General features: G+C 37.0%; 1 protein-coding gene across 10 annotated transcripts in view; it reads left to right on the top strand.

Moving 5' to 3' along the window:
• Window positions 1–16,065, top strand: part of ZMYM2 (zinc finger MYM-type containing 2) — an 88,072-nt gene that overhangs the window by 36,286 nt on the left and 35,721 nt on the right. For 9 of the 10 annotated variants that reach the window (XR_004305974.1, XM_015852176.2, XM_015852181.2 and 6 more), the window contains 2 exons: window positions 10,302–10,452; window positions 11,223–11,338. The exons of the other annotated variant lie outside the window; for it this stretch is intronic. Coding sequence is in view for 8 of the 9 variants with exons in the window: in XM_015852176.2 (XP_015707662.1) it covers window positions 10,302–10,452; window positions 11,223–11,338 (267 nt within the window). In the remaining variant the exon portion in view is untranslated. The remainder of the gene's footprint in view (window positions 1–10,301; window positions 10,453–11,222; window positions 11,339–16,065) is intronic. 10 annotated transcript variants of the gene reach the window in all.

Raw genomic sequence — 16,065 nt, 5'->3', positions numbered from 1 at the left:
AAATAGCGTAACTGAAAACATAACATGAGCATTGTTCTTTTGTCACAGCTAATCCAAAAGGGACTTGATAGGTTTCCAAGATACTAAAAACATAGGCATGCCCAGAAGCCATGAGAAGACTTGAAGAAACGTTGAATACTGTCTCTCGAAGAAACAAAAAGGCATGAGATTAACTTTGAACTTGAGACATTCCCACACAACCAGTATAACATGCACTGCATATGGAATTAAGAAATGAACGTGGAATTTTGAGAGGTTGAATGATAAATCTGTACTTCCATTACAGACTGTACTCTGTTCAGATGTTTTTTTTTTACATTGTGTTTAGATGTGTATTTGAGAATGGGAAGGATGTGGGTAGCAAGTTGCATATTCCAGTTTGACTTGGGGAGGAGGAACAGTTTGCAGAACGTTGGAATCTTCATAAGTAGTGATGGATATTGCACATTTATTGTGCGGATCCTTAATAGAAGCTTTTACAATTCAGAAACATTTTGGTGCATTCAGTTCTGACAGAAGGCTTCGTTCAAACAAGTTCTTGATATTTTTTTTCTTGGTGCTGGGAAACTGTAACAGGCTGTGAGGAGCTTAACTCTAGTGCTTATGTACATCTTGTTTGGACCGGTGATTAAATGCAATTAATCACCATTAGATACCAAATGCTCACGGAGCATGAGAATTTGAGAGTGTTTTAAGAAAACTAATTTTGAATTAGGATCTTTTTTAGTTTGTTGTTGTAGGTGTTAAAGTTGCTCAGGGCGCAGTAGTTAGTATTTCAAAGTAACTGGTTGTCTAGTGAGGTACATTTAAGCTTCCATTTTCATTAAGGTTTTTGAACTGAATGTATTCAAGGAATTCTGTTTTTGAAAAGGAATTTAGATTTTGGGAAATGAAAACTCATTGGGCCATGATGGGTAAATTCTAGGCTTCTTTATTTAGTAGTAACAGTATTTCCTTGGAAATTTTTGATTCAGATTCAGCTGTTAAGGGAAGGACAGAATATGGGAGAGTTGCTGTTACATACTGAAATAAACACTGGAGTCAATAATGTAGGAAAAGTTGATGTCATTTGATTACAGCCTTGTGCTATACATCTTGTTACTGTGTGTCACATAAGTTTCAGCAAATGTTTTCTTAACGTTACTGTAAAATAAATAGGTTTTGCTGGTACGAGCTTTGTGTTCAGCAGTTTATGTTGTAAATGTCATAAGACTATCACTTTGCTTTACTTTTGTAGCAGCAATAAACAAAAACTGGATTTTATTACTTGTACCTACCTATATACCTCATTCCTACTTTTAAAATAAATATTACACTGATTTGAACAATCAATTTTTATCAACTTACCATGGACAGTTTTTCTTCCTTTTGAAGATGTGCACAATAAAAATTACTGTGGCTATTGAAATGGCTGCTGGGCGCAAGTGATCCATTGTTTATGAAGAGTTTCTTTACTCTGTTTTAGACTGCATTGGTGGGAGGCAAGGAAATAAGAGTATTTCCTGCCATGGGGAGTAGGTCTTTCTCTGAAGTGCCTGAATCATGTTTAAAAGACATGGATGCCTGTAACTTCCAATGTACTATTTCAAAATCTGCTTTAAAACTGTGAGACAAGTGATCTTGAATTCTATGTGCTGTTTTCTGCTTTCCTGATAGGAGATGGCTCTTTTCTTGCCCACAGCTGATGAAATTGCAGAGTTTAACTTTCTTTTACTATGGAAAATAAATAGGAGAGCACAAATTGTATAAGAACTCCAGAGGGGAAAAACCCACAAAAATTTAGGTATTCGTAGCCTAACTAGTGATCGCTGACTATATGCAAGAGCAGGATAGTTCCTGTTAGTGAAGTAGCAGGTCATGGAAACAGCTAAGGGCAAGTCAAGCTGTTTAATTTAAAAAAAAAATGTACGTATAAATAAATACAAGCAAGAGGGAAAATGACATTAAAACAACTTCCTTCCTAAAAACACAATCACTATGATAGTATAGATAAAATAATGCCAAGAAAAAATCCTTACTGGAAGCAGATTAATTTTTTAATTATTATTATTATTATTTCTTTTGTTAACCTGAAGACTACTACTACTGTACTACTTGATTGTATTGAGCTGAGCTATTGAGGTTCTGGCCTTTCACATCTGGGGAGACAAGGATTTAAAGATGCAAAAAGAAAACAAAAACAACCCTGGAGATGAATGAGGTTTAGTATCTGGCAGGGAGATGACTACATTGCCTACAACATTATGCAAATGCTGACATATTTTGATGTCCTTGAGTAGGTGTTCCATAATTAAAACAAGAAATTAGCCGTTTTAAAAATTAGTATATTTGCAACGAATTGAGACCTCAAGTATGCTTGCAATGAAGACGTGTTAACCAAAGCAGTTACATACACTGTTTCAGTGGTTCTGCTCCAGGTACCACTGTAGATACTCTGTACCAAAAAAAACCCAATAACCTTCATTTTCAAGGTACTTTCAATCTTGTTTGTGCCCTGGTTTGGTGGGGCAGGTATGGATCTGACAACCTTGTTCTAAGGAACAAGTGAATTCTATGACTTGGCTTGTGCTACCAGCAACACCTTCTGACTTCCAGCTACATTCTTTAACTGCTTTGCTTACTGGCCTTATCAGTCCAGTGCTCTTGATTCTGGCATGAAAGGCGTTTGATGCTTTACTAATGTTCCTTTTTCCTTTCTTTGTTGCTTATTTTTCTTGTTATTTCTTTCCATAACTAAAATTCTTGTTAAAATATCATTGGGCTTCTTTGCTTTGGCTGCTTCTATAAAGTAGTGGTCCTCATGTGCTGTCAGAAAAAAATAGCTTTGCAGTATCTTTTATGTAGTGAAAATTTTCCTTCAGCACTGAATGGAACTATATTGGATTGTCTTGCTTGTTTAGATGACGGCTTCTTGAATGGGCTTCATGACTAACCAAGCTGTGCCATTCCTTCAAGCTATCTATTCACTTACAGAAAAGCAATAGGAAAAGCCCAACCTAGGCAGCTGTGTTTTCTTACTTTGGATGCTATTCTTTGCCTAACAGTTTATTCTGTGAAAGCCTCCTTAGAACTTGTTCCATCTGCTTTATGTGTACAGAGATTGAGGAACCTTCACTCTATGCTATTATATATATACCTGTTCTACAACGTAGTATTATTATAAAGTTCACATTCACTCTCACAGAAGGTACTGATATCTACTAGTTTAAATTTTATTAAATGCTTTGCTAAAATCTCTTGTTGCATAGTATTACAGTCAAGGTTTAGGGTTTTTAACTTACTTCATGCATCATCTGTGTTTTTTCCATGTTTCCTGGGTATTGGTACTGCTGTTCCTGTTTTTTGGGGGGGATTGATAGGGTGTTTCTTTAAATTAGTGAATTTTTTATTGTTTTTTTTTTGGGGGGGTAGCACAAGTAGTTATATAATTTGCTTCCTGCAGTTGTAACTCTTGACCCCCTTGTTACAAATGACTGTTTCAGTAAATACGGCTGTTAAAACCAATAGCTGTGAGGGCTGAGCAGCCCCTAGAAATACTGATCAATCTCTCAGTTTTGTTGTGGGTTTTTTTTTGTCTTTTTTTTTTTTTTTTTTTAAACTTATTTCTGGTCTCTTCAATGAGGCAGTGTTACGGTTGGCAGCCATTTCAGTCAGACTGATTTAGTGGTAGACCCTTTTTCTCAGGTTGTAAACTACTTCCATCTGACTGCATAGAATCGTAGAATGGATTGGGTTGGAAGAAGCTTCAATGATCTTCAACTTCCACCCCTCTGCTGCAGGCAGGGTTGCCAGCTGCTAGGTCAAGTACTAGATTAGAGTGCTTATGGCCCTATCCAACCTGGCCTTAAACACCTAAGGGACAGGGCTTCCGCAGCTTCTCTGGACAGGCTGTGCCAGCACCTCGTCACACTCTTAGTGGAAAAATGTTTCCTATTGTCTAAACTTCAAGTAATACTTAGTCTGGTATAAAGTAATCTTCTGTCTTACTTAACACTGAGCTTAAATAATGCCAAATCTGATACTGTATATGTCTCTACAAACAGAATTAACTGGATGTTTTCTACCTCATTTCCCATAGTTTAAATGACAGTTTCTTGACAAATAAAGACTAATGTCCTTCCTGCTCAGATTTTGTTTTTCTTGTGGGTTTTTTGTTGTTATTTTTTAGTTTTTTGAGGTTGCTTGGTTTTTACACCTCCAGTTTCTTGTGTCTCTGATACAAATCAAGTTGCTCTGGAAGATATTCTATTCTAATACCCTTTATTTTACTATTTCAAGTGTATTTCTTCAATTGTGAAGTCTGTTGCTCTTCAACTAAAAACCAAACCAAAACAAAAAAACACCACTACATAGACATATTAGTAGTAAGTGCTCAGGATATTTCCCCCCTCTCATGTTTTATAAATACAGTGAAGTAGGTACATCAGATGTATGTTTCTGAAGAGAAGTAGCTACAACAGAATTTTGAGATGTGGTCTGCATGGAAGCACAGGAATTTGTTATGGAGAAGAAGCAAGGAGGTGATGTGTGTAGGTACTGATGTTAGAATGGGAATAGCCACATCAATGTACTGCAGCACCTGGGATCGTTGAAGAAGGCTGGGAAAAAGCAAACCACAGAGCTGAAACAGGAGTTTTCATTTAGTCAGTAACTTTTTGAGGTAAGGGAAGAAGGGATTTTCAGCTCTGATTTCCCTAGATGTTTGGAGAGAAATGAAACTAACAAAAAGAGAGGGGAGCACCAGCAGTGAGTGATGCCAGAGAAAAGTTACTGCACATGCAGTTCATTTGGTTGCTTGTCTTGTTCAGCTGAAACACAAATTGTTTCATGTACAAGGACCATAGAAGCAAATACTTCAACCTTTGCTCTTCAGGCTTGTGTGAATGCTTTTGAGGTGTTGGTAATCTTCAAGTCTCTAATTGGAGCAGGGAAGAGTTTACAGTTGTTCTTGTTTGAGAGATAGTCTGAGTGTGGTATTACCAAAGGCTGAATAAATAATACAGTTCCTTGTTTCTTTGCTGTTACAGATTCTGCTGACATCTGGTTCTTTTCTTAGATGTGGGTGCTGCTTCTGGATCCATCTGGACCATCCTTTCAAATAAATCTGAAGCAGTTTAGCTGATGCTTCCTTGATTACCTTACTAATGCATCTCTGTTATCCTAGAATTCCGTGTAGTGAATACCTGTACTGTTCTACTTAAATAATTTTTCTCTTCTCCATCCTTTACCATTCTGTTTGAACACAAGTTGACTCTGTTTCTGCACCAGAAGATTTTCTAGAAGCTTTCCCTATTTTTAATCTTATTTCTAGTACTTAACTGTTACTTCATAAAGCTATGGTATGTACAGATCTCTCTTATGCAGACCATATGAGTTCAGTTGTAGAGCACTTCATCTGTCTCTAAGCAAATCTTTGTGCTGCTATATAGCACTCTAGCAATGAAATGGTCTTCTAGTGTTCTCAGTCTCCTGGCCCTTGCATGGGAGTGGTAATGGCAAGAGCACTCTATTACACTGCGGCTTTTCTTCATCCTTCTGCAGGAACGTAAAGGAGATAATACTGCTGCTCTTAATGGAGAATAATACCTTGTAGAACAGGTACCTAGATCTTAGGCACTAATAGCCTTTATTGGTATACTCTTGCAGCCAAAAAGGCCAATGAAGGAGAATTCAATTTGTATTAGTTGCAAACAGAAGTGAGGCTTATTTTTAAAGTGCAGTGAAATTATGATGTTATTCTGATACTTTCTCTTGGGCTTGTTGTTTCTTTAAGTAGGATCTATGCAAGAGGAGCTCTAAACCTGAACCTTTCAGTAAGATATTAAGGAAGACTGAAAGGATTATTCTAATTCTAGTTCTGAAAGGATTATTGCTAATAATGGCAGGAACATAAATCACACACCTCCCAAATGAATTTTATTTCCAGAAGTTTGCAGTTCTGTTGCAGCAGTACCTTTATTTTTGGAGCATGTGCAGTTAATTCTCTTTTTTGTCCTGATAGACTTCTGTAGCTTTCAATTTGAGTGGAACGTGGTCCTCACTGATAGAATGAGGATTTTAAATGTATGCTGAACTATTGAATCCTAAGAATTGGAAGCTGTGTGAAACGTTTTTTCATATTTTTTTCCTGAAATTACCAACCATGACATACACATCATGAAATAGACCTGACTTCTATAATGTAGAATAAATCTAGAAGTCTAATACGACGTCTGATGTGTACAAACACGTAATGAAAGAATGAAAATAAGAATGTCTATTTCAGTATTTAAACTCTGTGCTTTGTGAGAGGCCAAAAAACGAGGAGATCCAACTAAAATCTAGTGAGGGAGAGGTGTACCTGGTCATCAGTTTTCCCCTCAGGTTAACATTGCCGTTTTCTAGAAATTTTGCCTCTCTATTAGCTTATCTTTTTCTACATAACAATCCAATTGATGCTGTTTTCTGTACTAATTTGGTAATAGTGCTTTTACTTATATTTTCACGTGCATGTTTAAGGATGGTAATTTTACATTTTTCATAGGTTACTGTAAAAACTCATAAGCATAGCATGGAGGGAGCTTTTTGATTGCAAGAAGTTGTACATGGAAGTACAATGCTTACTACTCTATCATGGTGGTTGATGCTGAACTTATTCCATCTTTGAAGCTTTGAAACTCAGGCTGATTTGAAATGCATACATTTTACCCATTACCGTTTTTAACCACCACTGAGGTATCATGGAGAGAGAAGGGGAAGTCAGTTTTTCATCTAGAATGGGAGACGACTGCTAAGAAAGCAGCTTTGGAGGAAGATTTGGGTATTGTGATGGGCAGGCTGAACAGAAGTTAGCAGTGTGCCTTTGTGGTAAACTCTCCCAGCTGCATCCTGGGCAATGCCACAAAATCACAGAATGGCTGAAATTGGAATCTGCTTCTGGAGAACTGTGTCCATCCCTCTGTTCAGTGCAGGCCACCTGGAGACAGGTTGCAAGGACCAAATCCGTAGTTTTGAGTATCTCATGGGATGGCAACTCCACAGCCTCTGTAGACAACTCATTACGGTATTAGCAAGAGGGTGACATGTAGGTCAAGGGAACTTATTTTTCCCCTCTTATCTGCACTTCAGAGACTGATTCTGGAGCAAGGTATGCAGTTTTGGATTCTCTATGATGAAAAGTATTGGCATATTAAAGTAGGTCCAGTGGAAAGCTACCAAGATATTTTCAAGGGCCAGGGAGGACAGGTTTTGAGAGATGAGTTCAGGTTTGAGAATACCAAGTGGAGGTGTGGGTGGTTAAATAGGGGATGGGATTGGGCTGTTACAGAAGCGCACAGTGGAAGGATGAGAGATGACAGTCACTATTTTAAAACAAAGGGTCGTTTGATTGGGTACAGTGGCGGGTTTTTGTTTGTCATTTGTTTTTAATCTGTAAGGTTGGTGAAATACTTCAGAGAGGTGTTTTGTTTTGTTTTCAAAGAGATTTTGGAATGCCTGTCGTTGGAGATGATTAACTTGACTGAACAAGACCTGAGTAACTAGCTGTGGACCTGCATTGAACAGGGCATTGCACTTGATCTCTGGAGATCTCTGGAAGTCCTTTCCTGTCTATGTGATTCTGTGCTTCTGAAGTGAGGAACAAAGCAGTGATGTTTATAATGAAATCAGGAAGTTTTGTGGTTTCTTTCCCTCCTTACTTAGTCAATAACAAAGGCTTCACTATTCATTATTCTATTACTATCTCTACTAATAGAGTTTTTTTGTCTCATGACCACGAAATAGTAACAACGCTGATGCAGCTTAGTTTTTCTTAGTTTTCTTTCTTTTCTAAACTCCCTTTTCCTTGTGAATGGCAAAAATTATTTTAGTTCATTTAGAAAAATATTCCATAGTAGGAAAATGAGAACAGATCTACTGGTTCACATCTGGAATTGTGACGCCTGCAGGTCATGGAAGTGGGCATTCAGGGAAGAGAGAGAACTGGACAGGTGTGCTGATGGTATTTTCTCCTGAGCTTTTGACTTTCAAGAAGAAAGGATCTTGTTTGCTCTTTGTAGTGGATCTTTTCAGTGCTTGTAGGACTCCCAAAACACAGAGTGTTAGAGTCTGTGACACTCTTCAGTAAGAAGTGATGACCTTGTTATGAGAAGAGCCATCCCCTTTTGTTTGTCTTCTGTATCTTTCTGTTGAACTTAAGTGAATTCTTACCTTAAAAAGGACAACAAACGCAACAAACAGTTGATTTGTAATGCCCTTCAAAATACTGCTCTTGGTACTGTTAGTCTGTCATTATCATTTGTCTTGCTTCTGGATCAGAAACATGCTTCAGGAATCTTCTATGTGCTTATGTGATTCTTCTTAGCTTTAGTGAATTGTCTGCTTATTGCAGCTTTGAGAATGCTTTTAGAGAAAGGGTTCTCAAATTGTACTCCTACAGGGTGAAAGTAATGTTACAGATTCTCAGAGATGAAAGGCAACCTATTGTGATGAATGTGAGAGTACAAATGTAACGGTACCTGTGAACCGTGAGACGTAAATGGGGAAGCCTTTGTGTAGGACTGTTAAAATATATTTTCAGTGCAGCTGTATAATGCTGATCGATGAACAGCTTCAGATGAACTTGAATTTCTTTAACAGCATTGATCTGTTTGGTTTTTTTGAATAATTTTTATATTCAAACTTAGAAGTTTAAGGAATGCTGTCAACAGTGATAAAAATACATGAAGTTCAGCTTAAATGAGATGATGGCCGAAGTATAGTAAACACTAAGCAGCTTACCGTAATTTCTTCTTTAAAGTATTTTTGTCTTGCCATCTTTTATAGCATGTTTGATTTTTATTTCAGACTAAAAACTTGTGAAGGTTCCACTTAACTCTGTGTTGTTTTCTGGTTATATTGCTGAATGCTGTTTGTTAAGCTGTGTCATCATATTTCCACCAGGACTTCTAGATTTGTATTTTGTGGTGTTGTAGAAATACTAGGGCTATATGTGCATGTAGGTTTCTGATGGTCGTTTTTCATTGAACTTTTTCAAAGAAGTGAAGTTGGATGTGAAGTGTGATCACCTGTATTCTCACTGACATAGCCTAAAGTATTCCTAATTTCCAGCTTTGACTCTTAAAGCCAGATGAGATAAGTGTGTATTGGCAGAAGAGCTTCAGTTTGTAGGTCAATGGCTGCATTTTGATCTTGGCATCTAGTATGAATTTTTCCAGTATTGTGGCTAATGAAAAGGATTTTCAGGTACCGGGTTGGGTATATTTTTAAAGACAAAAAATTAAAGCAAGATGTGGAGTCAGGATACTGGAACAGTGTAAAGTACTCTCCTATAGATAGAAGCTTGATATCTGTGTGCAGACTCCTTTTAGGAGGAAATCACAGTAAAAGTTTCATTTAAGTGGCATGTGCAAATTTTGAAGTTGCCGTAGTATCTTGGAATTGTGTTGTTCTCTGCAAGGTGCTACACCCACTCCATGGAAGAAGTGTCTGTGGAGTATTTCCTAACACTCAATAAGCTGTCTGTCTGTCTGATATGACTCATTGTAGTTTGAATTAGGAGTTCTCTGACCAAGGAAGGTGTTTAGATAGGTGTTGGTAGTATTTTTCTTTGCCTTTTGCAGAGCATTTGTTCCTTTCTGTGGAGAACTTCCTATTGGGAGATGCCAGAATTCAGTGTACTGTGGGGTGTGTGGAGTTGCAGTTCCTCGATGGGTCGAATGAGGAGTGCAGCGACTCTGCAGTATTTATTTTCTGTGTGGCAGACCAGAACTAAAAGACTGTGGAAGTTAGAAAAGTTCTCCAGTGGGTGCTTTTATTAAGCAGCTTCTTCAAGTAACTCCTACTCAGTAATATTAAGGGTGTTTGGGTAAAGAATAGAATGCTTTTTGCACAGGTTTATAACTGTTATTTACATCATGTCATGTTATTTCTTGCCATGCAATCATTGTCCCACCAGCAAGGAGAGAGAAGCTGTTGCTTCAAACTCTGTGACTCATCAGAACTTGTACTCTTCTGTCGCAGGTCACAGTTTGTAGGTAGCGGGTGGTTATTTTATTGTTTTGTTTTTTCAGACTTTGTGTTTGTTTTTTGTTTTTACACAGAAATTTAACCATTTTCCCTCCAGGAGGGAAAGACCCAATGATAGCGCCAACTGCACTTGAGAAGGTGACTGTGAGAGTCAGTTTAATGTAGGGAGGTTCTGATGGGGCAGAGAACTGCAGAAGTAAATAAGTTTTCCTCTGTATTTGTTATACTAAAATGTAAAACTAAAAGCCAAACATAGTTTTAACTAATGAATTGTTTTGCTTTGTTTTATGTTTTAGAAATATGGCAAATTAACATCTTGTACTGGCTGCAGAGCTCAGTGCAGGTTTTTTGACATGACACAGTGCATAGGACCTAATGGATATTTGGAGCCATACTGCTCAACTGCATGCATGAACACACACAAATCAAAACATGCAGAATCACAAAGTAAGTGACAAGGATGATAGATTTTCATCACTGATAAGTGCAGACTGGATTTTTGTTGTTGTTGTTTGAACAGTGGGAGTGGGTTATCTTGTTCTAGAATGATTCTGTGAAGATGCTTAGTGACTTCAGGTTTTAAATGTAGATTTTATAAAAAGATGGTGTTATATTTAACACTAGTAGAGGAACCCGTGGAAGATACTTCTCCTCACTGACCTTGTTGCATGATTTCCGGAGCTCTTCAGCAGTTTTAAGGCTTCTGGGTAGAACAAGGTTGAGATGCAGTTTGTTCTGGTCTGCCACAGAATGACAGTGCAGCTACCATGCTTGTAAATTAATATATTTTTTTTGTCTTGGGGTCACTCTATTTTATCTCCTAAAGCAGTTGTCTCTTGGTGAAGGATGGAAGTATTTATAATGTGTGTAGATATTCTCGAGAAAGATTTTGAACCTGGGTGAAAGAAATGGATAAGTAAGTTTAACGTTTGTGTTCTTCAATACATAAAGGAGACCTAATCTCGGTTCATCAGACTCCTAAGCTCACTGTGCTCTACTGGGTTTGATAGAAGGTGGTACTGCTTCACATTCAGTGCTGAGTTTTAATGGAAGAATTCAGCCAAAAAAATATTCTCTGAGATTTATGTTATGTGACTTAGAAGCTGACTGGAAAACAGAAAATTAGCTTTTTACATTGAAAAGCTGACCTGCAACCCAGTATTTCTTGCATTCCTGTTTTGTATTAATTTTGTTTGTAAACTACGTTTTTCTTTTAGGTATGGAAATTATTTGCCACTTTTGTAAACGAAACTCTTTACCTCAGTATCAAGCCTCAATGCCTGATGGAAAACTGTACAACTTTTGCAGTTCCAGTTGTGTAGCTAAATTTCAGGTTAGCTGTTGTGTTAAATATTTTCCTCCCTTAATATTTGTGTACCTGTGTTTGTGTTAAGTATTTGCACATTAAACTAATTTGCTTTTATATACATGTTTATGACTTTTGATTAACATAGATGCTTATGGCTCATAACAATTTCTTTTGAAATTTCTGTTTTGTAATAACACTGGCTAATATCTTAATAATGCATTTCTCCTCAATGCTATAAGAGAATACAACCTAGTACTACTTCCCACCTTATTTTTCCCACTACAGCCTCTCTGTGGAGGTGAGTTTTGCTATTGCGCATTGATAGTTAACAAATTTCATCTCATCTCTGCCAACTGCAGTCACAGAATTCTCATGTTGAACAATATGTATATATTTTGCTAACAGAGGTGTGTGGCATCAGGAATAATGACTCTCTGAAATGGAAGGTAGGATCGAAGTTATTCAGACTTCTTAAACAGCTGTTTAAATGATGTCCAGAAACTGAGGTGTTGCAAGCCTAATGATAAGCAAACTGTAAGAGGCTGCTGTGTTTTTTCAAAGTATCCTGTTTAAATATAATTTAAAGTATATGTAAGAACGCATTGTAATGATTAATCTCTAGGATATCAAGGAACAGTTCAAAGACACTGTTTCAATCTTCTGTATGTAAAAACAATATATGGTGTGTGAATGATAATTGTTCATCTTGCGAAGAGAGGGTTACACCCGTACAGAGGTTTCCCACTTGTCATTAAGTTTTGGAGTTTTCTGCAAACCAGTCTCTTAATTGCTCCCTTAACTTCTGTCATGGAGCACTGTTCTTATATTCTTAGGATGTAAAGACAAATTAGTTACACTCTTTCAACCTCTTTTTCATTCTTTGGGGTCTTACAATTGATTTCAGACCAAAGAGCTCTCAGTTTGAAAACTTTGTGTTATTTGAATAAGAAAATTAATGTAGCAAATGGCAAATGCAGCCTGGGCCTTCTTAGATTTGTAGAGAAATCTGCATTTGGCAACATTATTGAATGTAATGCAGATCTCTTGAAGTATTGTGGGTTCTTGATCTTACTGAGACCTTTGTAATGCTTCAGCACTATGTATTGTCTCTCTAATGTTGTAGTGGAGTTTAGTTAGTAACAGTTGTACAGTCTATAAGTTCTCAGTAAGACCAAGGGCAGAAAGATGGTCTATCAGACTCTAACTTTTGATAGGTTCCATGTATCCATTATCTAGAAGAACAAAATGTGTTTACGTTTAGATGAGAATTGATCGTATGAGAAGAGCTTCTTCTGTTCATTTAGTATTTAGGTGGAAATGGGATTATATAGTATGATATGACCTTTGAATGTGTTCCCATGGGAAGTTTGATACTTAAGTATCAGACACAGTGGGGGCTGAATCTAAGTTTAGTTCATACCTTCAGACATGCTGTAGTACTCTCTCCAATGATTTTTTGAAAAAAATAACTGATACGTTATGATTCTCGATACTTCTCATTGTTTAATAATGTGGATTAATTGTGTTTTATATTTCTGGTATAATATTAATCCACTTTTCTTACTGTGCTATTTTTTCTGTAGTCTTCAATCTGTTAGGAGTTATCCTTTTCAAAGCAAAGTAATTGCTGTTCAAGGTCTGTGCCTCCCTTCTGCAAAGGCTTATTGTCTTTTTGGTTTACAGATGTATCTGAATGTTTATATTCCTAATTTTGGCTGCAGTGTTCTAGGAGTGGTTATTTTATCTTATGAATAACTTTATGTTTCTAGCTAATTGTTGCTCTAATCTATTAAAGTACTTGCAGATTTAGCCAAACTGCTTGTTGTGCAGCTTATATCCAGATCTGTGTTTCCCTCCATGCAGACAGCTTGCAATAGCATTAATTTCTGTAATAAAGAGTGTAAAGAAGAGGACAGTAATCTGTCTGATGTGATTGCTGTTAAGTAGTTGGCAGTAGAATAGTGTGACTGTATCTTGCTCTTTGTGCTCCTGTTGGAGGATGGTGTTGGAGAGCAAGGAGCAGAACTGCTCCAAAGTTGTGTTGTTATAACCCAGTTTTGCTGTCAGTAACTTTACTGGGTCAGTTCAAGATCTTGTACTGAACTTGTCTCTTAAGGAAGCATAACATTGCTAATTTGTTTCTTGTGAACATGGAGGCTTAGTACAAATGCCTTACAAAAGTAGAAGTCTAAATGCCTTGAAAACAAGCTATCTTATCAAAACTTAGGAAGTTTTCAGAAAATTCTTGCTAAAACTTATTTTTCAGTTTGTGAATGCATATGAAGAATTGTAGAACAATTATGTGGAAGAATTAAAAGTACTTTTTTGTATGTATGCGTGTGTATAGCTGGTTGCTCACTCTGGATTTTCATAGTTGGGTCATGCTCTCTATTACCATCATGGTGATGGCTGCAAGCACTCTTCCTTGCGCTCCTTATATTTCTCTCACTGTATCTTCCTCTCTCTCAAAAAAGAACTTGTTGAAGTGGAAGCATGTTGCTGATGCTTAGCATGCATGTTATAGAAATAATGTTCTAAATCTGATTGTGATAAAAATAATTGAGGGTTCCATGCTGAGCTTGGAAGGATCATGTGTGTGAGGGTAAGGAAGGTGTTTGGTTCCTTCCCTATTCAACTTCTAGTATCTAAATGTGCTTGTGTGTAGTCTTAATGGGTTACCTTATTCTTCTGCGTAAAAGATTTCTTGTGTTTTTTTGCTGCTTTTTCATGTTAATGAACAGTTTGATTCTTTCAAAAGTTCTTTTACTTGAACTGGAGAAAGAAAGTGACTGCAGTTAGACTGCATACTATACCTTCTGCGTAGCGTATACAATTACGTACATAAATGTTTCCATAGTTTGATTTTGCATTGCCGTGAGCAAGAATAACCCTTCTGTCACTTACCATTGGGGTGAATGGAGTGGCAGGGGCAGGCCAGAAGCTGTACTGCTGTACTGGTCTTCTCAGAACACTCCTGTGCAGTGTCTGCCTTGTGTTGTGATTTGACGTCTTACAACAGTTAATAGTGGTTGTCTTGAAGCCTGAAAAGGGCTGTGCAGTGATATTTAGTTTTGCTTGGCTCTTTGCATGCCCTTTATGTTCAGGACAGGAATTTAACATTGTATTCAAGGACGTACATACATACACGGATATGATTTCAAGTATGTATTAGATAAAGCATAACATCGATGAAGTCTTCCTTGTCAGGGACATCTGAGAAAGATTTTAATGAATTTACTACCTCAGTGCTTCTGTGTGTGTAATAATGCTTCCAGATAATCCCTAAAGATAATCTCTGTTCCAGGTACCTTGTAATTCAGGGGGAAGACAGGATGGTGAAAATACTACATGATTGCCATCTTGACTCATTAAAACACTATGCAGAAACAGTCCTTAATTGCAAGCAATGCAATAGGAACTTTATGGAGGCATACTAAATCACGTTGTGATTTAACTCTTGGTTTAACGATTACTTTTGCTTGTTTAAGAATGGTCAGTCGTGTATTTAGTCCTTTACTGATCTCTTAAATAAATAAATATTGTGTTTATGATTAAAAAACAAAACACAAAACAATCCAACCCACACGTTATTTTAGAACCATACTTAATCACTCAGATTTTATCTGGTTTTGTAAGATACTATATTTTATATTTATTCTTTAGACTGTTTAAGGAATATTTAAAACAGTCTAAAATACTTAAAACAGCCTAAAACTTGGTGATTCTCATATCTTCAGCTTTAGTTTTTCAACTGGATACAGTAGGTATATTTGCTTTGTGATTTCTCTTAGTTTTCAACCAGAACTTACAGGATTTTCATTGCGATTCCGTAATCCACATGACAGCCTGTGTTGAGAATGACATTTGCTTTGTGAGGAAGCCTGCAAAGGCACAAATACACAGGTTGGACCTTGACCTCAGAATGCCTTTGTGACTTCGCAGAAGTCTCTCATGTTTTCAGTAGTACAAAGTGGAGAGGAAGCAACAAATGCGTGTAGTGAGATTTCGTTTTTTAATAGATGTCTTGTTGGGAGTGGTATGGGAAAACTTGCAGAGAAGATGTGTATGAGAGATTTGTACTCTGGATTTTTTAGGTGTACGTGATCACTAAAACCTTGTCTTGAATGCTCAATGAGCAACATGCCAGTTGTTGGTTGATGTAGGGAGGTAAGAAAGATTGTCTGGGAAGTATATGTAAGACCTGCTGGAAGGCTATTTATGCTATAGAGTTCTCTACCTAATGATTGCTGCAGAAATGCGCAAAGTGAATTGTCAAGTTACAAAATTAAATTCTTATTCCTACATATGAAATCTACAGTATTTCTCTCAATCTGAAAAACCCATAATTGTTCAGGGCCTGTCTGTTTGAAGGATTGTGTCTTCCAGCCATGGTCACTGAAGCCAAGTAGGAATATGAGCTAGTTCTGACATATCTGAGTAGTTACAGTTTTATCACTAATAGCCTGTTACTTTAAAATGATTTTTAAAAAGTGATAATATTAGGGAAAGTAGTGATTATCTGCTTTGGTCTGGTTTGGATTTGAAAATATTTTTGTAGGTCTTTGTCTGAAATTCTTTGACCAAAATAGGGCAATCGTTTTGTGATTAACAGATGTTCACTTTGGGGACAGTGGGGTTTGTTGTAGTTGTTGTTGTTTTCCCTCAAATAGCAGACAGAGAAACATAAGATAAAAGAAATATGACCTAAAATGCAAGTGTAAAGGTTCAAGTGTGGAAAATCTAAGGTGACG

The sequence above is a fragment of the Coturnix japonica genome, chromosome 1 (genome assembly GCF_001577835.2).
Source record: "Coturnix japonica isolate 7356 chromosome 1, Coturnix japonica 2.1, whole genome shotgun sequence".
Classification (NCBI taxonomy): Eukaryota; Metazoa; Chordata; class Aves; order Galliformes; family Phasianidae; genus Coturnix; species Coturnix japonica.
Note: the sequence above shows the minus strand (reverse complement) of the source record. Positions and strands in the feature narration are given on the sequence as shown.